General features: G+C 42.8%; 1 protein-coding gene across 2 annotated transcripts in view; it reads left to right on the forward strand.

Annotated features, from left to right (window-relative positions):
- Positions 1 to 25,217, forward strand: part of EML6 (EMAP like 6) — a 263,951-nt gene that overhangs the window by 213,723 nt on the left and 25,011 nt on the right. For both annotated transcript variants that reach the window (XM_090281297.1, XM_090281296.1), the window contains exons 26-27: positions 8,778 to 8,979; positions 9,075 to 9,201. In XM_090281297.1, coding sequence (XP_090137423.1) covers positions 8,778 to 8,979; positions 9,075 to 9,201 — 329 coding nt within the window. The remainder of the gene's footprint in view (positions 1 to 8,777; positions 8,980 to 9,074; positions 9,202 to 25,217) is intronic.

Consider the following 25,217-nt stretch of genomic DNA (forward strand, 5'->3'; position numbering starts at 1 on the left):
TAATTTTGATCTTCTTTTTCTTAAGTAAGTCCCTTTGACATTTCATATAATAATAGCTTGGTGATGATGAACTCCTTTAGCTATACCTTGTCTGGGAAGCACTTTATCTGCCCTTCTATTCTAAATGATAGTTTTGCTGGGTAGAGTAATCTTAGTTGTAAGTCCTTGCTTTTCATCACCTTGAATACTGCTTGCCAATCCCTTCTTGCCTGCAAAGTTTCTTTTGAGAAATCAGCTGATAGTCTTATAGGCACCCCTTTGTAGGTAACTCTCTGCTTTTCTCTTGGTACTTTTAAGATTCTCTCTTTATCTTTCACCTCCGGCATTTTAATTATGATGTGTATTGGTGTGGCCCTTTTTGTGCTTAGCTTGTTTGGGACTCTTTGTGCTCCTGGGACTTGTATTCCTATTTCCTTTGCCAAATATGGGGCATTTTCCTTCATTATTTTCTCATATAAGTTTTCAGTTTCTTGCTCTTCCTCTTTTCCTTCTGGTACCCCTATGGTTTGGATGTCGGCATTTTTAAAGTTGCCCCCAAGGTTCCTAAGCCTGTCCGCATTTTTTCAATTCTTGCTTCCTCATTCTGTACTGGTTGACTGTTTTTTTCTTCCTTATGTTCAAAATTATTGATTTGAACCCTGGTTTCCTTCCCTTCACCATTGGTTTTGCACAGATTTTTCTTTGTTTCATTTAGCATAGCCTTCACTTCTTCCCTTATGTGTTTGCCAAACTCAAGCTTATCTGTCAAGCCTGTGAGCATCTTTATCACCAGTGTTTTGAATTCTGCATCTGTTAGGTTGTCTATCTCCTCATCTGTTAGATTGGCTATCTCCTCATCACCTAGTTCTCCCACTGGAACCTTGATGTGTTCCCCCTTTTGGACCATACTTCTCTGTCTCCTCATTCTGAAAGGCTCCTGTGTTTGTTTGCCTCCTTGTCCCAGGTAGAGCTGTCACTCCTGTTACATTGTAAGTGGGCGGAGCCTTAGATATGGGTCAGTAGAGGGTGACCCGTTTGACCACATTGTGGCGCTGTGTGTGGGGGAGGGGTCTGAGAGGGAACAATGCCACCTGCTCAGTACTCACCCTTTTTCCAGGGACTTCTCCCACGTCCGTATGGGACTGGCACCTCTCTAGCTGTTGCCCTGGTCGTCGTTCCCAGAGTGGGTGGGTCTGCAGACATTCTAGGGCTGTGGGGGCCCTTTAAACAAGCAGACTCTGCTGAGAGACCGGCAGTGTCTTCCTCCGCCCCTACCCCCACTGGTTTTCACAGTCAAAAGCAATGAGGTTTTATTTTCCCGGGTGCTGGGACCATGAGCTGTGTGGTCTGGTCTGGTGCTGGGAGCGCTCCCCAGGTGTCCCTCCCGACTTTTTAAAACATGTGACTGCGCTCTCTGCCTACCTGCCACTGCCACTGCTGCTGCCACCACCACACCATGTCCTCTTCGCCCTGTCTCCACCCCGGCTCCGCCCCTCCTACCTGTCTGGATGAGTATTTCTTCTTTATATCTTTGTTTGTTGGACTTCCATGCAGCTTCGTTTTCTGGAACTTCTGGTTGTCTCCAGTTATGAAGTAGTTGTAGTCCTTCTTAGTTGTGGAAGGAGATGTAACGTGTCTGTCTAGGCCTCCATCTTGTCCAGAAGTCACATCTTTTAAATAGTTTTTCAAAGTATATACTTTCTCTTCCAGCATCATGTCCTCCTCTGATTTCACAAGTGTGAGTCCTAAATCATGGAGAGAAAAAAACGTAGACTAGAACAACCAAGTACCACCACAAGGAGCCCCCATTCAATTTGGCATTCCATTATTAATGCACGTATTCAATTATAGTTCTTCGGGAACACATTTACATCCATCTGATTATGCTGTCATGGACTTCATGTATCCCTCTCCGGTTCAACAAGACATCATTAAAGACTTGGGACATATCTTGCCAAAACTCAGATGGATTGTGACTCCAGTATCCTTAATCTCCCCTTCCAACAAACCAACCAGTACAAAATGTGGGATTAGTTCACAGTGAACCCCTCTTGCTGCCTAGTAAGCATCACTTCCTCTTCCAAGAGCTTATAGACCTTCTGTGTAATAATTCATCCTCGACTTTTCCAGGGATTGCATCAACTCGTGAATCAATATTTGCCAGAGTCTACTTGTTTCCCTTTTAGATACAGGAACCTTTTATGTTTGATGTCACCTCTCCTGGTTTCTAAACTTCATAGCTGTTACTGACTTTATTTCTGTGGTCACTTTTGAAGTCCCCTGTATTCAAGTAAATGAACTCTGTTTTACCCTTTCTGATTTGAAGAGCATTCTCTTTAATAGAGGAAATAAGTATGCCTGCTTTCTATTCATATTAAACCATCTGATCTAAGAAGTATTCCTTATATTTCTCTATTTTTCTTTTAGCCATATGTATATAAAATTATTTTCAATTTTCTTAGCTTTTTACTTAACATTCTGAAACTATATTAAAGTTGCCTGTGCAAGACTTTTATATTCATCCTTGGTTATTCAAGCCCTTCCTTCTGTCTTTTGTACATTTACTTGAACACACCAGTTTCCTCCACAGCCATTTGGTATCTTTAGATGCCTTCTTTTCTCCTTCTTCATTTGTTAATATCTGGTTAGAGAATAATTCCTGGTAGCCTCTTCTAAGACTCACTTCTGACAGTGTCCAGTGCTCTCTTCATTGTTCATCCCAAATTTCAAAGCCTTTTTCCAGTGATCCGTCCCTTCACTGCCAGTTACCAGCTCTTCCCATTTGATCAGAATTCAGTTTAATGTAGCAAATTTCCTTGCTACGTCTACATTTTTTTAGACTGAGGTTGCTAGCAGGACAAGCTGGGGACACTTGGGTATTAGAAGAAGGAGACTAAGGTTGGTCCTGTGTTCAGGTAGCTGAGATTTCCCAATGCTGTTGCATCAGGTTCCTGTGCTGGATTTATTGTTGGTCCTGGAATTCATCATCCACCCCCAAGCCTGCCCAGGTGTACTGTCTGTAGCAGTCATGCCACCCTGTGCTCCTCAGGCTCCCAGAGTTCCAGGGAGGTTCCTCAGGGACCACCTCAGGGAACAAGTAGTGCCAGTGAGGGGTGCTCTGGGGCCCCACCTCTGCTTCAGCTGAAGTCATTTTGTGTTCTGTATGTCAGACATTGATCTTCTGTGTAACTATTTTTTACAAGTTTGTTAGAAAAAATTTCAAGCATACAGGTAAAATAAAAGGAGGATACAGCGAACTCCTAGCACCACCACCACCTAGAGTCTAATCCAGCATAAACTAAACATCAGGATACTTAGCTCTAAATGATTCGCCTGCTTAACTAAACACCTGTCAAGATATAAAACATTATCAACACCCTGGGGAGGTTTCTTCATTCTCCTTTCTGGTCAAGTATTACTCCCAACTCACCCTCAGATGAAAAAAATAGCCCAATGATTTTCATCATGGGTTTGTTTTACCTGCCCCAGAACTTCATGTAAATGGAATAATCAAGTAGGTACTGGTTTGTGTCTGGCTTCCTTCACTTAGGTAAGGTTTCTGAGATTTCTCCATGTTGTTGTGGGTAATAATAGTCTGTAACTTTTTTATAGCCAAATGGAATCCCATTGTATGGCTCCGTCGGCAGCCATCCGTCTCCAGAGACGATGGTGTAGCTTCTTAAGAGTCTATCTGCACCGCCAAGAATGGCTGTGCAGTCCAACTCGGGAGTGACACGGTATCTGTCTCCTCCCGTGTTGCATCGACATCTTGTGATGACGCTGGAGTGTCCTCTCCAGTGAAGCTGAAGCTACAGAGCCTGGGCAGGGTGATATGGAGGGTCTGCTGTTGCCCATGCAGCAGACCCCCCCTCTCTTCGCAGCTGAAGGGTCCAAGGGAAAGACGGAGTCAATACAACTTGACTTCAGGTGCGCCGCAGGAGTTGCCGGTGTTGACTACAACATCAAACCGCCTTAGGGACTCCGGCTCCGGATTTTCTGTCGGGGTTTACTCCCTTAGCCTTTCCCCTGAAGAGGTATGCCGCAAGGCAGCGGAGGTTTTTTGGAGTCAGAGTTTTCCTTCTCTGATGTGCCCTGACTGGAAGATCGAACCAGCGACACTTAGCTCGCAGGCCGACGCTCAATCCACTGAGCCAAACCAGCCAGGGTGATTGTATGGCTATAACAGTTTATTTATATGGCTATCGATGGACACATGTTGCTGTGAACATTTTTGGACAAATCTTGTGGGCATATGTTTTCTTTCTCTTAAGTAAATATGTAGGAGTAGAGTTTCTGGGTCAAGGAGAAAATATATGTTTAACTTTTTAAGGAACTGCCAGACATTTTTCTATTTTCCATTCTCACCAATGATGTAAGAGTTCTAGCTGCCAACATTCAGTGTTGTCAGACCAGTGAAATTTAGATGTTCTGGAGAGTAGGTAGTGTGAACTCGTTGTGTTTGTAATTTACATTTCCCTGATGACTAATGGTGTTGAGGGCTTTTTATTTGCACATTGGCCATTTGTGAAATGTTTGTACAAGCCTTTTTTTCACTATTTTAAATTGCATTGTTTATCTTTTTATTCTTGAATTCTACTTTGTAAGATATGATTGAAGAAATAGTTTCATAATTTAAAACCACTGGCCAATATAAACTGCTTTGTTAGTATTACTTCTCTTCCTTCTCTTTTTTTTTTTTTTTTAATCTGATTTTTCTGGCATACTTTTCCTTCTGAATACATGAACCCAACCTGATGAATATTTCCAGCTATGTAGTTACACTCCTACACTCCTCTGGGTGTGTTGGACAAAATTCACCACCTGTTATGGACTGAATGTGTTCCCATCAAAATTCATATGTTGAAGCCCTAACCCCCAGTGTGACTATATTTGGAAATAGGGCCTTTATGAAATTAATTAAGGCTAAATGACATCATTAGGATGGGGCCCAGATTTGATAGGATTAAGTGCCCTTATAAGAGACACCAAAACACACATTCTCTCTCTTTTCATGCACAAATACACCCATGAAAGTCCATGAAGCCCACAGTGGGAAGGTGGTGTCCATAAGCCAGGAAGAGAGCTCTCACCAGGGACCAAATTGACTGGCACCTTGATCTTAGACATCCCAGCGTCCAGAACCATGAGAAATAAATTTCTGTTGTTTAAGGTACCCAGCATGTCATGTTTTGTTATGGCAGCACAACCAGAGTAAGACAGCATCTCATTGCAATATTCTAGCATTGAACTCCATGTTATCAAGTCGTGTTGATACCTGTGAGTTCTTATCACCATATAGCTCTATCTGTGTCCAAAATTCAAGTTCCATTTGTTAGACTCTAAGATCATGTCTACTTCTTGGCCCTTTTCCTTGTTCTCCCTTCCTGTGAGTTACTAGGCATCTCTTCCAGGCATTTTTCTTTCCATGACAATCATGGGTCCTTATATATTCAGCTTCATAGTTTAAAATCTCTGCAATGAGGTCATTAGTCCCCTGAAAGTTGTGTTGTTTCTAGCCTCCATGAAATAGATTCTCCTTTGCCGGAGCCCACCCATTTTTCCGGTACATTAAACCATGTGTGATTCTATCCTTTGACACTGTCTGTATAGCTAGCTGATTGCTTCCCAAATCCCCCTGCTTCTTTTCCAAAACTGTGCCTTTCCACTACACTGGAGAGGTTAAAATATTACCATGTCACCCTGACTAGCATGGATCAGTTCATCATCCTATAAAGCAAAAGGTCACCAGTTCAAGTCCCAGTCAGGGCACATGCCTCAGTTGGAGGCCTGGTCCCCGGTTGGGCTGTGTGCAAGAGGCAACCAGTCAATGTTCTCTCGCACATTGGTGTTTCTGTCCCTCTCTTTCTCCATCCCTACCCCTCTCTCTAAAAATAAATAAATAAAATATTTTAAAAAACAAAATAGCACCATGTCCTCCGTTCTAAAGCCAAACCACCTGGTTCTGGCACTGGCTCCGGCTTTTATTAACTGTTTGACCTAAGGCGAATTTCTTAGAATCTCTGTGACAGAGTTAGGTCTTCTATAAGATGGGAACAAATCTTCCTCCAGTTGGATGCTATGTCATTATATGAATTAATACTTATACAACATTTAAAGTAGTGCTTATCGTATGGTAGGTATCCCAAACTTTAAGTTTTTTTTTTAAAGAACTTATTTTTTTAAATTATTTGTTTTTTTATTTATTTTATTTTTGGAGAGAGGGGAAAGGAGAAAGAGAGGGAGAGAAACATCGCTGTGTGGTTGCCTCTCACTTGCGTCCCCAACTGGAGACCTGACGTGCAACCTAGTCATGTGCCCTGACTGGGAATCAAACCAGCGACACTTGGCTCGCAGGCCGATGCTCAATCCACTGAGCCACAGCAGCCAGGGGCTCCAAACTTTAAGTTTTGACTACAATTATTATTATCCCATGTCCTTAATTCTCACCCTTCTTTAAAACTACTGTGGCCTTTGTCATCCCTGAAGATGCTACCTATACTCTAGTTCATCTAGAAATTAGCTATAGTTTAGTGTATAATATCTAGAATTTATATATTGATGACCCTTTGTTTAATTTTTTCATCTGTATATTTCTTTTATCTCGTGCAAAATTGTAAAATTGTCAGTAATTTAGCAGCCTCATATCCTCCATTAGAAAAGTGTAATAAAGCAAACTTAAGGATAAAAAAATATATGTCACCATGTCATTTACATTTTTAAAACCCATTCTTAGGTTCGTAAATTTCTTTCTCAGACCATCAAAGGCTCAAGAGAATGGCTTTTCAAAGAGGAGCCTTGTACGTAAAATTTTTCATACAGAGAAACTGGGTGTGAAATGCTGTGCAGGTGGGGAGAGGGTATGTGGCTTTCACCGGATTCTCAGGAATTTTTCCTCTAAAAACATAACAGCCAGCACTCTGGGGACATATTTTGGCATCTCCATTCTTTCAGCACTCAGTGGGAGAGGAGAGTTGTGGGAGCACGTGCTGGCAGCTCTAACGGAAGTGCAGGCTTTGCTGCGATGTGGCCCTGAGGGTTGGTGCATCTGACTGGCTGTGCCAGGTCTTTAGGAGGCTCCATCCAGGCCTTAACAGAACCACCAAACATCCCTGCCAGCCTCCTCCTGTGGGAGTTGCTGGTTTCCTGGAACCTTCTAATAACTGTGAATTCCTTTTATTGTTCTGTGGAGCAGTAATCTTGCTTCCTATTCTGAGAATCTTGAATCACCTTTGCTGGAATTGACTCCGAAATGTCCCCTTTTTCTTAATCCCTTGCGTCACTTTCTTTCTCTCTGCAAAAATTCTGATCACTTTAGGATGTTTTTTCCTCTAAACCTTCCTTTTTGGAGTCTTTCTTCCATCCTGTCTAGAAAAGCTGTGTTCCTTCATGTAAGTGGGAGCGTGAAGAGGCATTTCTCAAACTCTTACTTTCTCCTCCTCTCAAGAAACCAACATGCATAATGGGTTGGTTCTTGCTTCCAGCAGGAAGACTGGCAGGACACCTGGCTGCAGCCACCATGAATGTCCCCTTTGTGTCCATACCTTTTGGATGTCACGTGGTCACACAGTGGGTTCCACTGGAAGTCCTTATGCTGCTCTGCCTGTTCTCTCAGCACACTAGTGGCTCTGGAGGGCATCCTGGAAATGCTGCCTGCCTGTTAGCTCCCTCATCTTTCTAGACTCAGTACCCTGCTGCGGAGCGGGCAGCCCCACTCTGCTGCCAGGTCGGGGTCAGCCAAATCCAGAGGGATCTCAGCGGAGAGTGTTTTCAAGTCGCTTGCTCTCCCGCCACCTGTCCCCTGCTGCGTGCTTGTTTCGGTTTCGGGTTCCCCAGAACACCCGTCCAAAACCCTCTGGGAGCCTCTTGTCTGTTATTGAATAAAGTTTTTATCTGGGGCACCGATGGCCCTCTCATGACTTCAGAAAGAACACGCAGCTTCCCACATTGCGTAAGGCATTCCCTGGGAGTCACTGAGAGGACAGAAAAACTCTTCCTTTTCCAGTGACTCCTACCAGAGCTGTTTTTGCCAAACTGGGGCTCCTGAGCCAGAAATGGAAGCTGGCTCCTCCTGATGGCAGCTGCTGCGCCCGCCACTTGTCAAGGCTGCCCTGGAGCCAGCCGCCAACTCACATTCACCTGCCCTTCCCACCAAGCACACCGCTCTGAAGAGCTCGGGGTAATCACTAATAAACTGGGTTCTATTTACTTGATTGTGTCTGTTGAAAAGCTGCTTACATTTATTTTCAAATCAATTAGTTGAGTGTTTCTAGTGTTAGAGTTTGTTTCCAGTGTCCATGGCTGAAACTGTTGTGCGTGTTTGAGGCCCGGGAGTATAAGAAGACCCTTGCTGTTCTGTTCTAGTCCAGGCTTTGGTACAGAAACCACCGTGGGGGATGACTTGGGAGGACACTTCTGATCTCAAATGTCAGCCAGACTCTCAAGCAGGAGTGTACACTAGAGACTGTGGAGAATGCACATCTGATATTGGAGAGAAACAGAAACAAGCTTTTTATACTTCTTGCGCTCGAAGAAACAGGTTCTGTAGTCAGACATTTAATTTGTTCCCCTGCAAACTATTTATTGAGGACCTACGATGAGCCAGGCAATGTTTCAGGGAAAAGGGAGACCCAGTCCCTGCCCTCTTGGCGCTTCCATTCCAGAGAAATGTCAGGAATTTGCTGCTTAAATGTTTCATCCATGTCCAGTTGAAGCCACTCCAGAAAATGGTGTGGGTGAAATAATCCAGTGCAGGACTAGTGAGACTTGGGTGGGGTAATTGCCGATTTCTGGCTTCACAGGGCCAGCACGCGAGGTTCAAGAAGTACGTGGGACACAGTGCGCATGTCACCAACGTGAGGTGGCTGCACAACGATTCTGTGCTGCTCACGGTAGGTGGCGCTGACACAGCCCTGATGATCTGGACCAGGGAGTTCGTGGGGACCCAGGAGAGCAAGCTGGTGGACAGCGAGGAGTCGGACACCGACGCAGAAGAGGATGGAGGTGAGTCCCTGCCACGCTCCAACCGCACCTTCCTCCCCTCCCCCTCCTGAGCCTCGGCAAGCCAACGCCACTCCCTTCTCTTTCTGCTGCTTGAGGCTATGACAGTGACGTTGCTAGAGAAAAGGCCATTGATTACACCACCAAGATCTATGCTGTCAGCATCAGGGAGATGGAGGGCACGAAACCACACCAGCAGCTGAAAGAAGTTTCCATGGAAGAAAGGTATGGTGTCGCCAGGTTTGTTTGCATTTGTTGTACCTGATGCCAAGAAACTCGTTAAACCACAGCGCACTTCCTTTGCCCTCAAAGATGCTTCTTAAGCTAGTCTTCTATGTGTATGCACAGAGTCTTAACCTGCACACAGGCTTATTTTAGGGAAAGTTGCCCACAGCCCTTGCTTTGTGGCAAAGGGTGGGTTACGCTTTGCCAAGGCTGTTCCTGGAATATGACTTGAACAGACATGACATTTGGTTGGACCGGGCTTCCCTTGTCCAGAGAGGCTGTCGGGTCAGCCCAAAGGCTGTCCTGTGTGATGGCTGCAAGGAGAGCATGCCGACGACAGGTAGGAGGGAGGCAGGTGCCTGAGGTCATGCGGGAACATTGGTGGGTTGTGAAAAATAATCCTCCCTTCAAACCAGAGTCTGCTCATTACTCTGTGCCATGCGGTGTGCCTTCTCTTACTGTGTCTTCACCTGCCCTCATTGGTGCAGGTGTGTTTGGCAATTCCAGGCCTATTTGATTTTGCCATCTTGGATCCTCTGTGTAGGAGGAAAATTGCTGGTATTATTTTAGGCCTTTTTGATGTGCTATTGTAAATTGTTACTATAATTCATAATAGCAATTGTCAAGTACTTCAACATTTGTAAAAAAAATAGAAAGCTCGTAATTCCTATTTATCATATTCATAAAAGGAAGGAAAGAGAATTTCATGGATCTCAAAGATGCTCAAGAATTCTCTGTGGGCCCCTCATGCTGACTTGGATTCAGTGGTTGCAGGTACCCTGGTTCCATGATGTATATAATTGATGAGTTGTTTTTGGCATTCAGCATGGCTTTCTGCCTAATAACTATTTAATAAATTAATCTAGCACCTTTTACTGTTAGGTAGGACTTCAGATAAAGAAATAAAATTTCATTTCCCCCTCCTGCTTCAGTTCAGTGCCAGAAGTTAAAATAAGCTTGATAAATGGTGAGTGGGCTCAAGGCAAGAAGGTAAAATCCGATGTGGAGAAACCCCAGTTCTTCCCTAGCATCTCTGTTAGGTGTTACTACATAGGTTCAGATTTCTGTTTTGATCTTCTAAAAATTATAGAGATTTTCAGTAGTAGTCTGTAAATTATAGTTTATTCTGCTTGCAACATGGATTTTTAGTAGCCACAAAAAGAAAATAAATTTGAAGGACCTAATTTTAAGAATCAAGAAAAAAGAAACATATGCACATATGTTCATGAATAAGCCTTCCACTTAAATAATCTACTCTCAAAAACATTTGGCATAAATGAAACATTGTTTTGAAAGAAAATTTCCTAACTCATTATGTAATGAGTTTATTTGGCTATTAATCCAAGGTTGTTTGTGACTGATTTCTAAAACCTCTGTTTCCACATGATAGGATTTAGACTGGCCACCAGATGTAGAAATCTAACTGAAGTCCTAATTCAGGACTGTAAAAATCTCACACCTGCTCAATGTAGGAAGAAGTGGGTGAGGTGAAGGCAGAGATGACTCTAGGAATTTTTCAATCTTAAAATCCAGAATTTTGAAGCTACCTCCTTTTATTCAATGTGCCAGATTGGGAACTGTTCCATAGCATACATAGGATTGGCTTTTTTTTTTTTTTTTAATACAAAAGAAAAAAAAAAAGCTTCATAGATATAGGGGGAGTTATTTTAGTACTTTACTGGCATTTTAAATAATAATTCACACCAGGGTGTAGTCAAGAAAACAATTTAAAGATAAATACAGGGTCCGGAGGAATAATCAGGCCTTTTCTCTGCATAGCAATGTCTTTGATAACTTAAAAAGCCTTGACAACATCAGTTCCCACAGGGGCTGAAATCAGAGAGCGGGAAGCCAGCTGCACAGCATGCTGGGAGCAAAGCGGGGCACCCCACGAGGGGGAGTGGAGAAGGAGCAGTAAATGGTGTCTGAGTCAGTAGCCTCCATGGGGCAAATCCTAATCAGAACCAAGAACAAGTGATCTCCACCAGTTGTTATCAGTAATTTTAGGGGACTTTGAACCTCGGATATAGGACTGTAGGCAGCTTCTGACCTGCAGAAGAGGTGAATGAATGTTGGACAAGGCGAGGCCTTCAGAGAATGTGTGAGGAAGCAGGAAGAGAAAGTGAAGGTGGGGCAGGAGCCCTTGAGGCAGCAGACAGCTCACCTGCGTCCTCACATTGGGGACAGAATGGGTTTCAGTGCCACAGACAGGAGAGAGAGGCCAAGACAGAGAAATGCAGGGGTGTCAGACAGCAGGAGCCTGGGGCCTCAGGGTAGCTAGGTTCTCCACAGGATTGTTCAGGACTGACACCTGTGACACTGCTCCTTCCACTGCTTCTGACCCTGCTGATTCCAGTGGCAGAGGCTCTTCTTGACCTTGCTGGTATTGTTCCTTTCTGTGTATAGCTGCAGATACCTGCGTATACCTGGGTGCCTTTTGTAAACACCCAGGCCAAGACATGTACTAGTAAGGCTAATGGGAGACAAAGACCCAGGAACCACAAGAAACATGAGCTTGGAACACCCGTTCAGTGCCAGGAAGTACTTTGCCTCTTACCAGATTTCAGGTTGTTCTACCTCTGGTTTAAGTCCATCCCCACCTTACAAACTGGGAGATGAGTGTGGCGTCTGTCATACTGAAAACAATGCCTTGAAGGCAGTTGCACATTATGCATCTGTTTTGTTTTTTTAAGCAACTCAATTATTAATTCCTAAAGTTTAAGACAGTCAAACATTGTTTCAAATTCAACTTCATTATTTGATCTTAAAATAGCTGTGAGGCTTTAGATTGCGTTTCCCTGTACAATTTCTAACACATTGTGAGTTCTTATTCTTCAGGCGTCATCTGATCTCCAGTTCCAATCTGTTTGAGAAGTAGGAAAGCTGAGAGAAATTTGTTAATTGCTCTCAAAAGAATACTGAGCTAATCTCACCGACATGTAATCCCTTCCAGGTGTTGATCAAGTGGCCTGGTCACCCACTTCAACTTTGCCCTAACGCACTGGAGGACCTTGGGCAGCCCGTCCCCAGCCCTGGGTGTCCCAGCCGCTCAGCTGCTGTGTGTGGTGTGTGCTGAGGAAAGTCGCTGACACCTTCCCAGCTGGGAGAATCATGCTGTCAGGCCTCACTTAGACCCCAGGGCTGCCCCCCAGAGCTCTGCTGCATCCCAACTGTCGCCATCCAGGCCAAGTCTAGAGCAGGCTCTCCAGGCTTCCTTTGCCCCTCCTGTTCCCAGCTCCAACCTGACACTGCCCCTTGCTCCCAACATCTGACCTCATCTCCTACTTTACCATATTTTCTTGTGTTATAATAGCTGTTTCATCCACCTGCAAACTTAAATTTACTATTTAATAAATATTTTCAATGTCAGGAAGCTCCTTTTGAGAAAAGAAAAAACAGGAACGGGAAAGCATAGTTTTTCAGAGCAATTTAAGGTACAAAATGCTTAACGTCCTCACAGCACAAGGAATGGTACCAAAAACCTGTCTTCTGACTGGTGAAAACAGTTCTCTCAAGCTCATCAGGGGACAAAACGCCTGAAGTTTGCTTAGTACCAGATTAGCAGAGTTGCCTGTAAAATTACAAAGTTCCTTTCAATACACTATCAAGGTCACACTTTGTTTACATACCATTTTTTAATTTATAAGACAGGTATTTTAGTTTCTAAGGGGTCACTCAGTCCAAACTGGTCTAAACAAAAGGAACCCATTGGCTCACACATGTGAAAATCCAGGGATAGGGTGACCTTGGGTGTCACTTGATATGGGACTTTGTTCTTTCTCCAGCAGGGAAGAACCCCTCACAAGTGCCTTACAGTGTGCTGGGTCACATGACCACCCTTGGATCAATCACTATGACCTGGGAAATATGACCCTTTGACAGTACTTAAGTAGTCACATGCCACCCATAGACTAACAATGTAGCCACCTCTACCAGAAGTAAAAAAATCCAGGGCTGTTATCAAAATTAGAGTGATTTCTGGACAGACCTAAAACAACAAATGGCTACTATACTCCACCATGTTCTTGTCACATACACGTATTTAAAATGCCCCAAATTAAACCATCCCACATGTGATTGGAAATGCAGTTATCTACTTTCCAGAGAGAAACAGCTCAGAGTCTCAACCAGTTCCAGCCCCACATGCAGGGCCTTGGGCAGTTGTGAAGTCTTCTCCTCCAGGGCCAAAGAAAGCTCCTCACAGTCCTGGGGCTAATGATAATGTTAACCCCCATGGCATGCCAAATAGAGTGGAGATGAAAGGACAGATGAGGATAGCTGTCTTAAACTGCCACTTGGAAGAAGGGAGAGAGACAAATATGCAGTGGTCACTGGTCCGTGCCCATATTGTCCTCGGTGCAACAGGACAATCAAGAATTCTTGTCCTTGTCATGTGCATCTTTTGCATAACTGGACAGTGATAGGAATGTTGGAAAATGCCAGCAGTCAGAAGATGTAGAGGTTTTGTTTGTTGTTTTGAGAAAAGATATAGGCACATACAGAAGTGAAAACATCACTGCCCTCTTAGAGGACCGGCCTCCCAAGTCTTTCAGATTCCTACTGGGATGTGAGCGATGCCCTGTGGAGTAAACACTCTGCCAGGCACTGGAAATTTACAGTCACTCTCATTCATGGGAGAAGTTATATCCTCTCATCCTCCTGGGAATTCCTCCTGGACTCAGAGATGCTCTTGCTCTGTGCTTGGCTGCTGCCCGGTGACCAGTGCCCACAGTATGGCAGGGAGGGCGAGGTCAACTTTTAGGGACAGCTCCCCCAGGAAGCCCATGCTTCAGGTCAGTCTGAATTCCATGTTTGTGATCTATCTTCCAGCCTAAGAGTTGGCATTTTGTTAGCATCAGCTTAGGAGGAAAGATATTTTTTATATCTCAGACAGATAACCACTTGAATTCTCAAGAAGGGGAAGGTATATCAATTTAAAAGAAATTGGATTTTATTTTTAAAAATCAAGAAATCATTTTTCACTCTTTCTAACGTTAGTTTTTCATGATAAACTGAGCATGAGTTAATTGATTACTACAGTATTCCCTCACTTATCGTGGGTGTTACATTCTAGACGCCCTCACGGTAGATGAAAATTTGCGAAGTAGGAACCTTACATTTATTTTAGTATTTATATATATTTTAAGGCTTTATAAACCCTTCCCACAGTTATAAATCGTTCCCAGTTCCTTATTAACCTTTCCCACTCCCTTAACATTTTCCACACTTTTATAAACACTACTTATGTTCTTCAACAAATTCTACACTTTTAAACCTACGTAACTTTAACAACATACATATACAGTACCGTAAAATCCCACGATATAGCGAAAAATCCGTGATAAATAATTAAATATAATATTTTTTTAAATCCTGCGATACAGTGAGGCCATGATAAGTGAACCATGATATAGAGAGGGACTACTGTATTTAGTTTTTAATAGGATGTTCTTTGGATTGGTGTATGTGGCTTCATTATAATAACATCATATATTTCTGAAATTGTCCTTGTTTTTCACAAGTGGTCCCACGCTTGTCTCTGGCTTTCCTGTCCCAAGCAGGGAAGCTGGTCTCTATTGAGTGCACATTCTCTGTTCCCCATAACTACTAGAGGTTGCTTAAATTATTGTAGATTTTTAAATTTAACTCTTGGGGGTGGGGCTTGTTCCATTAGCAGTGTTTGTGTTTTGGTTTTTGCTGGCCTTTACGCACCGTGTTGAAGGTTGTGTTTCTGAAGGTTATATTGGATAGTGTCCTCTGAAACTTCAGAAACCTTTCTCTTTTCTGGTTTTGACTTTTGACTCAAGTTCCCTAACACCAGCTTTGAAGAATACAAAAATAAAGGGCACCTGGTATCCCAGACAGAATTTCATAAAATTGGTAGACAGTGAAAGGAATAACCTTAAGTCTTTCAAGTTTGGCCTCAACTCTTTGTGTCAGTTGTGGCCCCAGCAAGAAAAAGAGATACTCTGAAAAGGAAGCAGTCTGGAGAGAGTTTAGTGAGGGAACTATTAACAAAGGTTTGAGCAAGATTAAGAGAAACAACAGGAATGGGCAGCACCTGTGGGAAAGCAACAGCTGGAAACCATTACCCTACCTGGGCCTGAAGGGGCAAGGGGAAGAAGCTGTTGCCAGATTGGAGAACAGAGCTGTAGGAGTGGACCACCTTATGAGAGCTGTGACCTGAGGAGAGGATTGAAGATAACCATCCTGAACCTCAGCAGGGAGATATCAGGAGAATAAAGGGCGTTCTCCTTTCACCCTGTCCTCTGGTGCCTATCTGCAGCTGAGTGCAGGCAGGAGCTGAAGGGTGAATCCATTGCTTCGGTCTCCAGGGCAACCTTGGAGGTGGGAGAAGGGTGGAGGGTAGATACGAAGGGCATGTGGAAAATGTCCAGCTCATTCTCCTTGAATTGTTTTTCCTAATGGAAACAAGTGTTATTATCACAGAGAAGCACCTCAGGCCATTTAATGCTATACAGTAATTGCTATCGTTTGTAAATGCCTTTGAATATCTACAGGTATTTATCACCTAGTATTACAACAGTGCATACACAGTTCATTAAAGATGCCAGTAAATACAGCCAAATCGATATCAAGAATCATTAGAGACATTTACAACTTTATCCAGAGTAAGTGGAACAGTTTTGAGGAGGCTTAGCTTTTGCACCACTGTTGGGGTGCCAGAAGCATCACTTTATAAAAAACACTAGAACAACTAAGAGGTGTAACTTCTGTCATTGAAATTTTTTATTCACGTTACATGTTGATAGTCCCAAATCTTTTTAAAAATAATGTTTAATATTTTTGGCCCATCTTCTGAGGTTTTTATTTTCACATTAAGGAAAAATAAACAGAAATTAGAAACAACTATAGACACGTTTAGTGCCAATATCCAGTATTTTTGTATGGGTCAAATTATCATGCAACTCCAATTTTGCATTTTGTGGTAACTGCATGATCACCACAGAGGTGAATCACAAGGCACTTTAAAAATAATTTATTGATGGGATCTAATAATATCTACAAGTGTGGATTGTAGTCTTCTGTTAAAATCCAAATGAGTTGACCAGCCATTAGTTTTTCTAGTTGGACTGTTGACCATGGATTGTAATTTATTTTTAAATATTTACTGTTTGACACATGGTCCCCATCTTCTCCTCACCAAACTGCTTAGATGAACCATCTACATTGGGGAATGGTAATAACTGAGATTTTTGTTGATATATTAAGTTGAAACCTGGAACTTGTGTTCAGAGGAAAAAAAAAACCCTACGTTTATAATGAGAAAATACAAAATTAATACAAATTAAACTTTATGGAAATTGGCACATATTCACTTTTCTTTTTCTAAGTGGATGCAATAGTCCGCTCCAAGACTGTTCTCTCAATGCATCCAAGTCAGCAGTCTGTATTTTTTCAAGGTGTTTTCTTAACAAGTACTTAATAAAAGACTTGCAGCTTTGTACTGGCTATCCAGGGATGAATAAAACAGTATAGGATTTAACCCCTTCTGTTTCTACACCATCTTTAAAACATTATTTTACTTATTATAGCGTTTTCTACCTTCTACTAAGAGAAGGAGAGGTTCAAACCCTACCCTTGCCTCACCTTCTTCTCACTACAAAAGCTACCTAACTTAAGGTCACAACTTAAAATTCCAAACTGAGCAGATACATGTTTGCATTTCCTCAGAAAGGTCTTGGGCTTGCTGCTAGCCTCTCCTGTTTATCTCAGAGAGGGAAGGTCGTCTCTCTCTTTAAAAAAAAAAAAATAATAAAAATTTTAAAAAGAGGAAGGCTGGACTAGAAAAGTTACTTTTTTGCCCTTACATTGTATTGTCTTGATGTAAGTTTAATGTAGTTTGCCTGAGAAATTATGATATTTATAGTTTTAGTCATTGATTTATTGGATATATTTACTCTAGATATTCAGCTGTTTTACCTGGCTGTATAATATGCAGATAATCATTTTCTAAAAAGTTTCAAGAAATGATTATTTTTATACACTGGTATCAATCAAGCTTTGTGTCCTAATTAAATGCTATTTGCTTTTCCAGAAAGGGGCCCCCGAATACAATTAGAAAACCATTTTTTTAATTTTTGTCCTCTGAACATCATTTTTAAATTTCTGTCCTCTGAACATCATATTTAATTTTTTATTTCTAAATGACAGAGTCACAAGGTCCAGCTGACTGTAAGAATGAAAATTTAGGGCACATATTTTAAAGGAGAAATTCTCAGTTAATTTTTTTAATCTGAAATCAGTCTCTATCTTGGCCAATTTTTAAAGCAAAGGTTAGTGACAGCATTTTAAACAACTTTAGTATTATTACCATTACCTTCCCAACATTTGAAACCTGTGACATCTTCAGTCCTCCTTTGTTTTAGTTCTGAATCTCTGATGTCTACAGTGTTAGCTCAGTGAGAGTCAAAAACTCAGCTCCCTGGAATTTCCTTTTACATCTATTGAATAAAATCTCAGTAGATATCCAGTGTTTACCTGTAAAATATCTGGCTGAATCTGGCAAGGGCATCGTACAGTCCTTGGCATTAATCTCACTTCTGACACCAATCTCCTTAGTCATCACCATAGGACAGTGATGTGAATAATGGAAAAATGACAATACAGAAGTTAGTTGTTGTAATGTTTCTTTAATTGTAGAGTAGATGGAAAGCTACAAATATAGTTTCGTAAGGCAGGAGCCAACAGCGTTTCCTCAGGCAGTGTTTATTTACCAAATACCCAGAGATCCCCACTGAAACAATGATTGTCCCCTCATGTGTGAATTCATAGGTTCTCACACTAAATGACCTCAAAATTCTACTCCAGCACTAGGGTTTTCCAATCATTTTCTTAAACTGTGTTTATAGCTGATCAGGAAGGTCCTAACATTTATCTTCTCCTACTATCTCATATCCTTTCTGAATGTGTTAGTACAGAATTATAAACTTAAGCAAAAAGAAAGTCCTGTCAATGAAGTTGTCCACCATGGGTTTATAAAGAAATGTTACGGAGTTTTGTTTATTTCTTTTGTTTCAGCCCCCAAATTAATAGCCTTCTTTAATTCTTAAGGTTTATTCCTTAAACTGTTCCTATTAAAAATGTGGGAAAAACTTAATATTGTTTCCTTAATATATGGGTTCATAGCATCAAGATATTTAAAGTTCCACTGGATTGTAAACTTTGTCTGTGAGACTCAGTTTCTTGAGGGTCGGCCCTGTGCCCACCATGGTTACCACCACATGCCTAACACAGTGTCTTACACAAAATACATAGTAAATAAATATTTCTTAAATGGGTAGATGAATGGATGAACTTACTTGTTCTGCTTCTCTTAATACTGAGATAAATCAATCTGTCCTCAAAATAGTCTACAGATCCATTCTTGTCAACACCTTTTGCCTTCATTTTGTTAGCATCTTTGGGTGGTCTTCTCTTTGTGGGGAATTGTGTGACCCCATGTGGAATCCAGTACTGTCCCAACTGACCATGGGACAGCTCTTGCTTAAATGATTTTTTAAATCTTCATCCCATCTTTCCATTAGAAATTAAAATATTTATTTGGTTTAAATCTATTTAAATAACCTAAAGTCAAAAGAACTGGAAAGAAAATAGTGTTATTGTAGCCATCACACCTATTTTTGCATACAAAGCTTCTTTGTTGGCAGAGTTATAAAAAAACAAAGAACATTTTCATAGTTGGCAAGGTTTAAAAATATGGGAAAGATCTAGGTAGCATCCCTGAATTGAAACAAACCATCATCTCTAGGAAATCCCAGTTGCTTTTTCTAAATGTTTGTGCTATGTTTAAGGACAGAAATCTGCTGGGAGAACCTGCCCCTCATTTTTTTTTTTAATGCTTTATTAATCAGTAAATTCACATTTCAAGTTTGCCTGAAGTGCAATGAGCAAGAGGAAGCAGATCATGCTCCCCTCCAGGGTGATATCACAAATAAACAGCCCATCTCTCCTGGCACTTTTCCTTGGCTCTGCAGGCCTGACAGAGGCCCTTTGTTGCCATTGATCAATAGCTGCTTTGTGAGCTTGTATTGTTAGAGTTGCTAAGAACTGCCAATCTTGCTAGCATAGCAGGTGCTACCAAATTGACCAGACTGAGATCTGTCGAAACCACTGCATCCTATCTTGACACTTGGTCCAATAAATGGGGAGGAGCCTCTGATTATGCATTTCGATCCCATTTGTGATGATAGAGTAACTTTAGCCTACGAGTTAGTACAGAGACCTGCAGTTGCATATATGTAGTGTGTAAGTGAAGCTCAAACCTTACTCCATAGGGCAAACCAGGCAAGGAGCATCCCTGCTCCTCAGGAGTGTTTCCCTCTTGGCTAAATTCTCCTCCTTCCTTTCGCTACCCCCCCTCCGCTGCAGGTTCAGTGGTTCAGTGAGAGTTCTACACTCAACTGCTCTGAGCAGGTAGAAGAGAGCAAGTTTCCTGTTCTATAGAACTGAAGCTACAATATCTATTAAACCATGAAATGCTGAAATTCATCTTTTTTAAGGCCTGTTGTTTAGCTGTGCAACACCACAAAAAGCTGAAAAATTAATTTTTAAAAGGGAATTTAACGCTACCATCATAAATGAATTTTTTAATTCAAATATCTTGACTTTCTGTACTCTTTGAAGCAAAGTAATGATGTCTATATAACAGATTATTAAACCTGCAATTCATTAGAGAATAATTTGCTTGCTTTTTTTATCACAAAGAATGTGCCAGGCCGTAAAAGTCCAGAGGAAAGTGCTATAAAATGTTTTCTAAAAAAAATTAATACACCTAGGAAATCGTAGTCCTACAGTGTAACCAGTAGACTCACACCCGCTCACCCATGGAGTGGGTAAGCACTTTTCTGTGGAAAGGGAATATCTCTTAGAAGACAGTGGCAGAGTTGGGTCTTATTATTTTAATCCAGCCTCCAAAAACCTCTCAGATCTCCACTGGGAGGAAATGGATGCTACCGGGGTCATTTTCTCTGCCTCTTTCTACTGTTGTGTGGTTGTGATGTGGTAAGTGAGGAGGTATTGGCAGAAGCAATCGTTAGGTTGTGCAATTTGTGCCCCTTGCCATGATGTTAGTGGGCGTAGGGTGTGGTGGATCTCTTTTGCAGGTGTGTTTAGAGTATATTGGCATGCTTTTTAACCAGCTCCACCCACTCCTTTGAAGTTCATGCTCTGCCATATCCCACCCCTTCCTTCCCGTCATTTATTAACTTCCTGTCTCTGAGGAGTTCAGCTAAGAGTCAGCTGGTCAACCTCAGCTCCTGCCATGCCATGGGTTACATTCTTACCCATAGTGCCTCTCTTCCTCAGTGACTTCAGCTCTCTCCTTTAGGTTTCTAATTCTCAGTTCACCCAATCTTTATTCTCATTATGACAACCAGTGCCTAGACACCTCCGGTTCATCAGCTCCCTCCTGGCTTTACTTTTTTTGCCTGCCTAAATGTCACTCTCACAGTCCTCTTGCCTCTTCACCCCTTTATTTCTTCTGACTAGAAAGTGCCATAGGTGTAGATTCCCTTCACCAGAGTCAGTGTTGCCAGTGGCACTTAGGCCCTCTTCGGTGCTCGTTGATTTTCATTCTTGTCTTTGGTCGCCTCCCTTTGCCACCCTCTCAGCAGTCAGACAAATTTTTGCCTCTGTCTCAACCTTCTGCCCAAATCCCTTCCGTTTCTGGCTTTTCTAACCTCCTTCACTGAGAAGACAGAAGCCATTGGGCGTGAACTGTACCTTGGTCCCTGTTTTCTCTCCCTTATCTCGCTTCCCATCCTCCAGAGGTGTATTTAACAGCATGCACCCTGGGCCCTGACTTCTGAAGGGACCCGCAAAATCCCAACTTTACACTTTTTTCTAATAACACCAAGTTTGGTTTCATTACTACACTGCATAAAATGTGGGTAACATGTATTTTTATGTTCCCTGTCTCTTTTTTTTTAAGGGGCCCAATATTTTCCTCTGCGCCTGGGGCCTCAACTGACCTTAATCTGCCTCTGCCATCCCCCATCTCACATAAACCATTCACCTCCTTTCTTCTCTTTTAGGAGGAAGTGAGTCCCTCCTCCCATTCAAGGCTGGCCCCTTAGCTGATGCTGGGACAGGACCTCAGCCTCCCACCATTCCTGCACCTTCATCACCTCTCCTAGGTACTCCCCTTAGCTAAATCCATGTCCTCAGCCAAGAATCACATTCCAGTCTTTCTCATTCCCACCCAGCTCTCTTCAAGGAGAAAAATAAATCCTTCCACTTATTTTATATGCCTAGATATATATTCTCACCTTCACCTTTCTGCCCTATTGCCCTTCTGATCCAGGCTTCACAGCATCTCTCCTCCATTCTCTAGCCCACTCCATCTGTCTTCCATCCCTGTCATTCTGCTGACATGGCGACTTCCTTATTTCCAAATCCAATCCACTCTCCTCTTTGTCTTATTAAAAGGAAGAACTATTTCTTCTGCAGTAGCATTCCCCGATAGAAATATAGTGCATGCTGTGGATGTGCCGTTTTGAGTAGCCACATTAAAAAAGTTAAAAGAGATGGTGAAATTAATTTTAAGAATATATTTTATTTAATCCAATATATAAAGTTATTTCAACATGTAATCAATATTATTAATGAGTTGTTTTATATTATTTTTAATTATTTTTACTAGGTCTTCAAAAGCTGCTGTGTAGTTTGCAGTTGCAGCACATCTTCATTCGGACTGGCCACAGTTCAAGTGCGCAGGGGCTACCCTAGTGGACAGTGAAGTTATAGATACTCTTCTGTCACTTACCTTTTGGAAGCAGTGTCTCCTGGCCCTCCTCCTGCCTCTTCAACATTCCTTCTCAGTGTCCCATCTCTACTTCCTCTCCCAGCCCCTCACCTGCTCTCGACCCTCAGATCTCACCTTTGGCCATCCTCTCTTTGTACCCTGCACCCTCTCCCTCATTAATCTCATATATTTCACCCACTGGGGGATGATTCCCAAGGTCCTAAATCTGAGTCCCACCTCTCAGCTGAACTTCCAGCTAGTATAGCCAACCCACAGATGTCCAAAACTTGACGCACCAAAATTGAACTCATCGTCTCTCCCTATAAATCTTCTCCTGTCTCAGTGATGCCACCACCCACCGAGACTGCAGCAGAAAACCGGTGTTCCAGTTGAACTGCTCTTCCTCCTTGATCCACTAGAGCTAATCAGTTACAAGGTCCTCAAAGTCTGCTTCACCACTATTCTTTAAATATTCACTTGTTTCCTTCTCCACAACCACAGCATTAGTCACATCTTTATCATCCCTCCATCAGATTGTTGCAGTTGCCCCTTCAATAGTCTACATACCTCACTGGTAGTTCCCTCCACTCCATCCTTATGCCCTCGATTTTTCACCCAAATAAATTGATTTTCACCTAAAATAGCTATGTCTGGGGCCATATACCCATTTTTAAAAAGATTTTATTTCTCTATTTTTCTTTTCAAGAAACGAGAAGGGAAGGAGAAAGGAGGAGAAAAACATCTATCATTTTCCTCTCATACGCTCCCAACTGGCAACCTGGCCCACAACCCAGGCACGTGCCCTGACTGGGAATCGAACCAGTGACCTTTAGGTTTTCAGGATGATACTCAGCTTACTGAGCCACTCCAGCCAGGGCTATAGTGTTATAGGCTTCAGTCAAGAACATTTTTAAGGTGGCAGGTTCTCCTGCCTGACTCCCTTCCACCACACTTCACCACTGAGCAGCTCTACAGATGATTCTGGAAGACACAAGAATACATGTAACAAAATTCCTTTTCTTTGTTTTGATAATAGTGAGCCCCCATGGCTTTGGAGTATTTTCCTAAACCGGGACATATGCTAGAGCGTTCTCTCTCTCTCTCTTCTCTCTCTCTCTCTCTCTCTCTCTCTCTCTCTCTCTCTCTCTCTCTCTCTCTCTCTCTCTCTCTCTCTCTCTCTCTCGTCTTTAAAAATCTGGCTCCAACATGCCCCCTTTTCCCCAAAAAAATGCATACGTGTAAACACAATTTGGCCTGCGTGTCAAGAGGTTCACCGTGCCCCTGAAGCCCATCCATGGAATGATAGAGCTTGTTTGAGGACAGCTCTAAAACAGTCTCCAGATCATTTACTGGTTTCTACCTAAAACCAGTATCAAGAGTAGCTTCGTTTCCTAAGACATTCTGAAAACTCTTGGGACATTTTATAGCACATTTTGAAAAATAGCTACAATTTCTGCCAATGATACTTTGAACATTGTCTAACAGCACTAAAAACAATTCCAGCCCTGGCTGTTGTGGCTCAGTGGATGGAGCTCCAGCCTGCAAATCAAAGGGTCGCCGGTTCAATTCCCAGTCAGGGCACATGCCTGGGTTGCAGGCCAGGTCCCTGGGTTGCAGGCCAGGTCCCTAGTTGGGGGTGTGTGAGAGGCAACCACACATTGATATTTCTCTCCTTCTCTTTCTCCCTTCCTTTTCCTCTCTCTAAAAATAAAATCTAAAAATAATTTCAAACTTGCTTTTCTTGGCTAAATGTAGCCAGATTTCTCCACCTCAAACACCCCTCTTTATAGAAGCTGCTTAGAACCATTTTGTTCCTCACTGGATTCCTGAGCCTGACTCCCCAGCTGGCTGTCACACTGAGACTGGTTGTCCTCTCCTCCTTGGTCATTTCAGAAGCTCCCCTGAGACCCTTGGCTCTGAACCCCCTCCTACAGAGTCAGGTCATCCTGTGCTCCGCCAGCTCAGCACCCTAGGGAGGAGGCAAAGGAGGAGCAGACACCCAGGCGCTGGCCCCCTTTGGTAGGGTGAGAGCCTGTGTTGGGGAACACTCCACACCTCAAGTGAGTCTAAGCTTTCTCTTCAGCAGTGTAGCTGCTGAGGGATGAGATTACAGCAGGGCTTGACCTTCCCCGCTCAGAGAATGTTCCATTTCCTTAGGGGACAGGGGAGTGTGAGGTAGTGACCCCACCCAAAGGTGTGGGGTGGGTCTTCAGCAGCCCTCACCCCTGGCACTGGGCAAGAATAGGGCTGCCTCCTTACCTAACACCCAGTCACATGCTTGAGTTCACAGCCTCTCCTTGGGGTTCCTGTCCCCCACCCCCTTCTTTGGCAAAGCTTCTGTCCTGCTCTCTCCAAGCTCAAGCCTGTCCATCCTCCTCTCTCCTGATTATCCAACTTGTTTGCTCTCTTGCCAGGCTCCCTCCTTCAATTTCTTGCCCAATGGAAGTTCTCTTGCTTCTTTGTCTTCAAAGCCCCACTTGCTCCCAGGAGGCCCCTTTGTGTCTCTGTTCCTTCCACCTCCAATCTGCAACCCCCCACCATCCAGCTCTTAACCTTTCTGAGTCTCCCTGCTGACTCCCAACGGCACTCCCTACCTTCCTCACTCTCCCAGCCTGCGTGCCAGCTAGAAACAACCAGCTACACAGAGCTTATTGGACCGAAAAGGGAGCGAATGTTCTCATGCACTCTCCTCTTTCCCACCTCAGCAAAGCTTTTCAGAGTCACATTTCCAATGGACTCTGAATCTGGAAGGAGTTAGATCCTCTGAGAACCGCTAAAACTCGAGCCTTTGACCGTGCTTGAAATTTTTGGCAGCCCCTCCCATGTCTGATGTTACGAACAGCTTATGGATGCCTGGAAAGAAGCCTTTAATGCTTGTATTGTGTTTTAACTTGCTTTCCTTTGGAGGCAGGGAATTGTCAAGTAAGTATTCACAGCGCTCCACAAAAGCCCAGGTGTTCGATGAGCATCCAGTACTAAGCGTTCATGCAGAATCCACAACCGCGAAGGGTCTATACTTACAATCCGCTGAATTTGCCACTACGCAGGTTTCTTCCTTTTGCCCCTCTCATCTTCAGTTTTGAAGCAATACAGCTATAAACATATGCTTGTGAAATATGAAAGAAACATACTGAGACTGCTTTACTTTTCAGTTTTTAACTGAAAATCAAGGTGAAAAAAGCATCAGATTGCCTTTGCGTGTATATATATACAGTCTCGTATATATATTAATACACAGTGTTTGTGCCTG

This window comes from Furipterus horrens, unplaced genomic scaffold (genome assembly GCF_987537825.1).
Source record: "Furipterus horrens unplaced genomic scaffold, mFurHor1.1.pri manual_scaffold_6, whole genome shotgun sequence".
NCBI lineage: Eukaryota > Metazoa > Chordata > Mammalia > Chiroptera > Furipteridae > Furipterus > Furipterus horrens.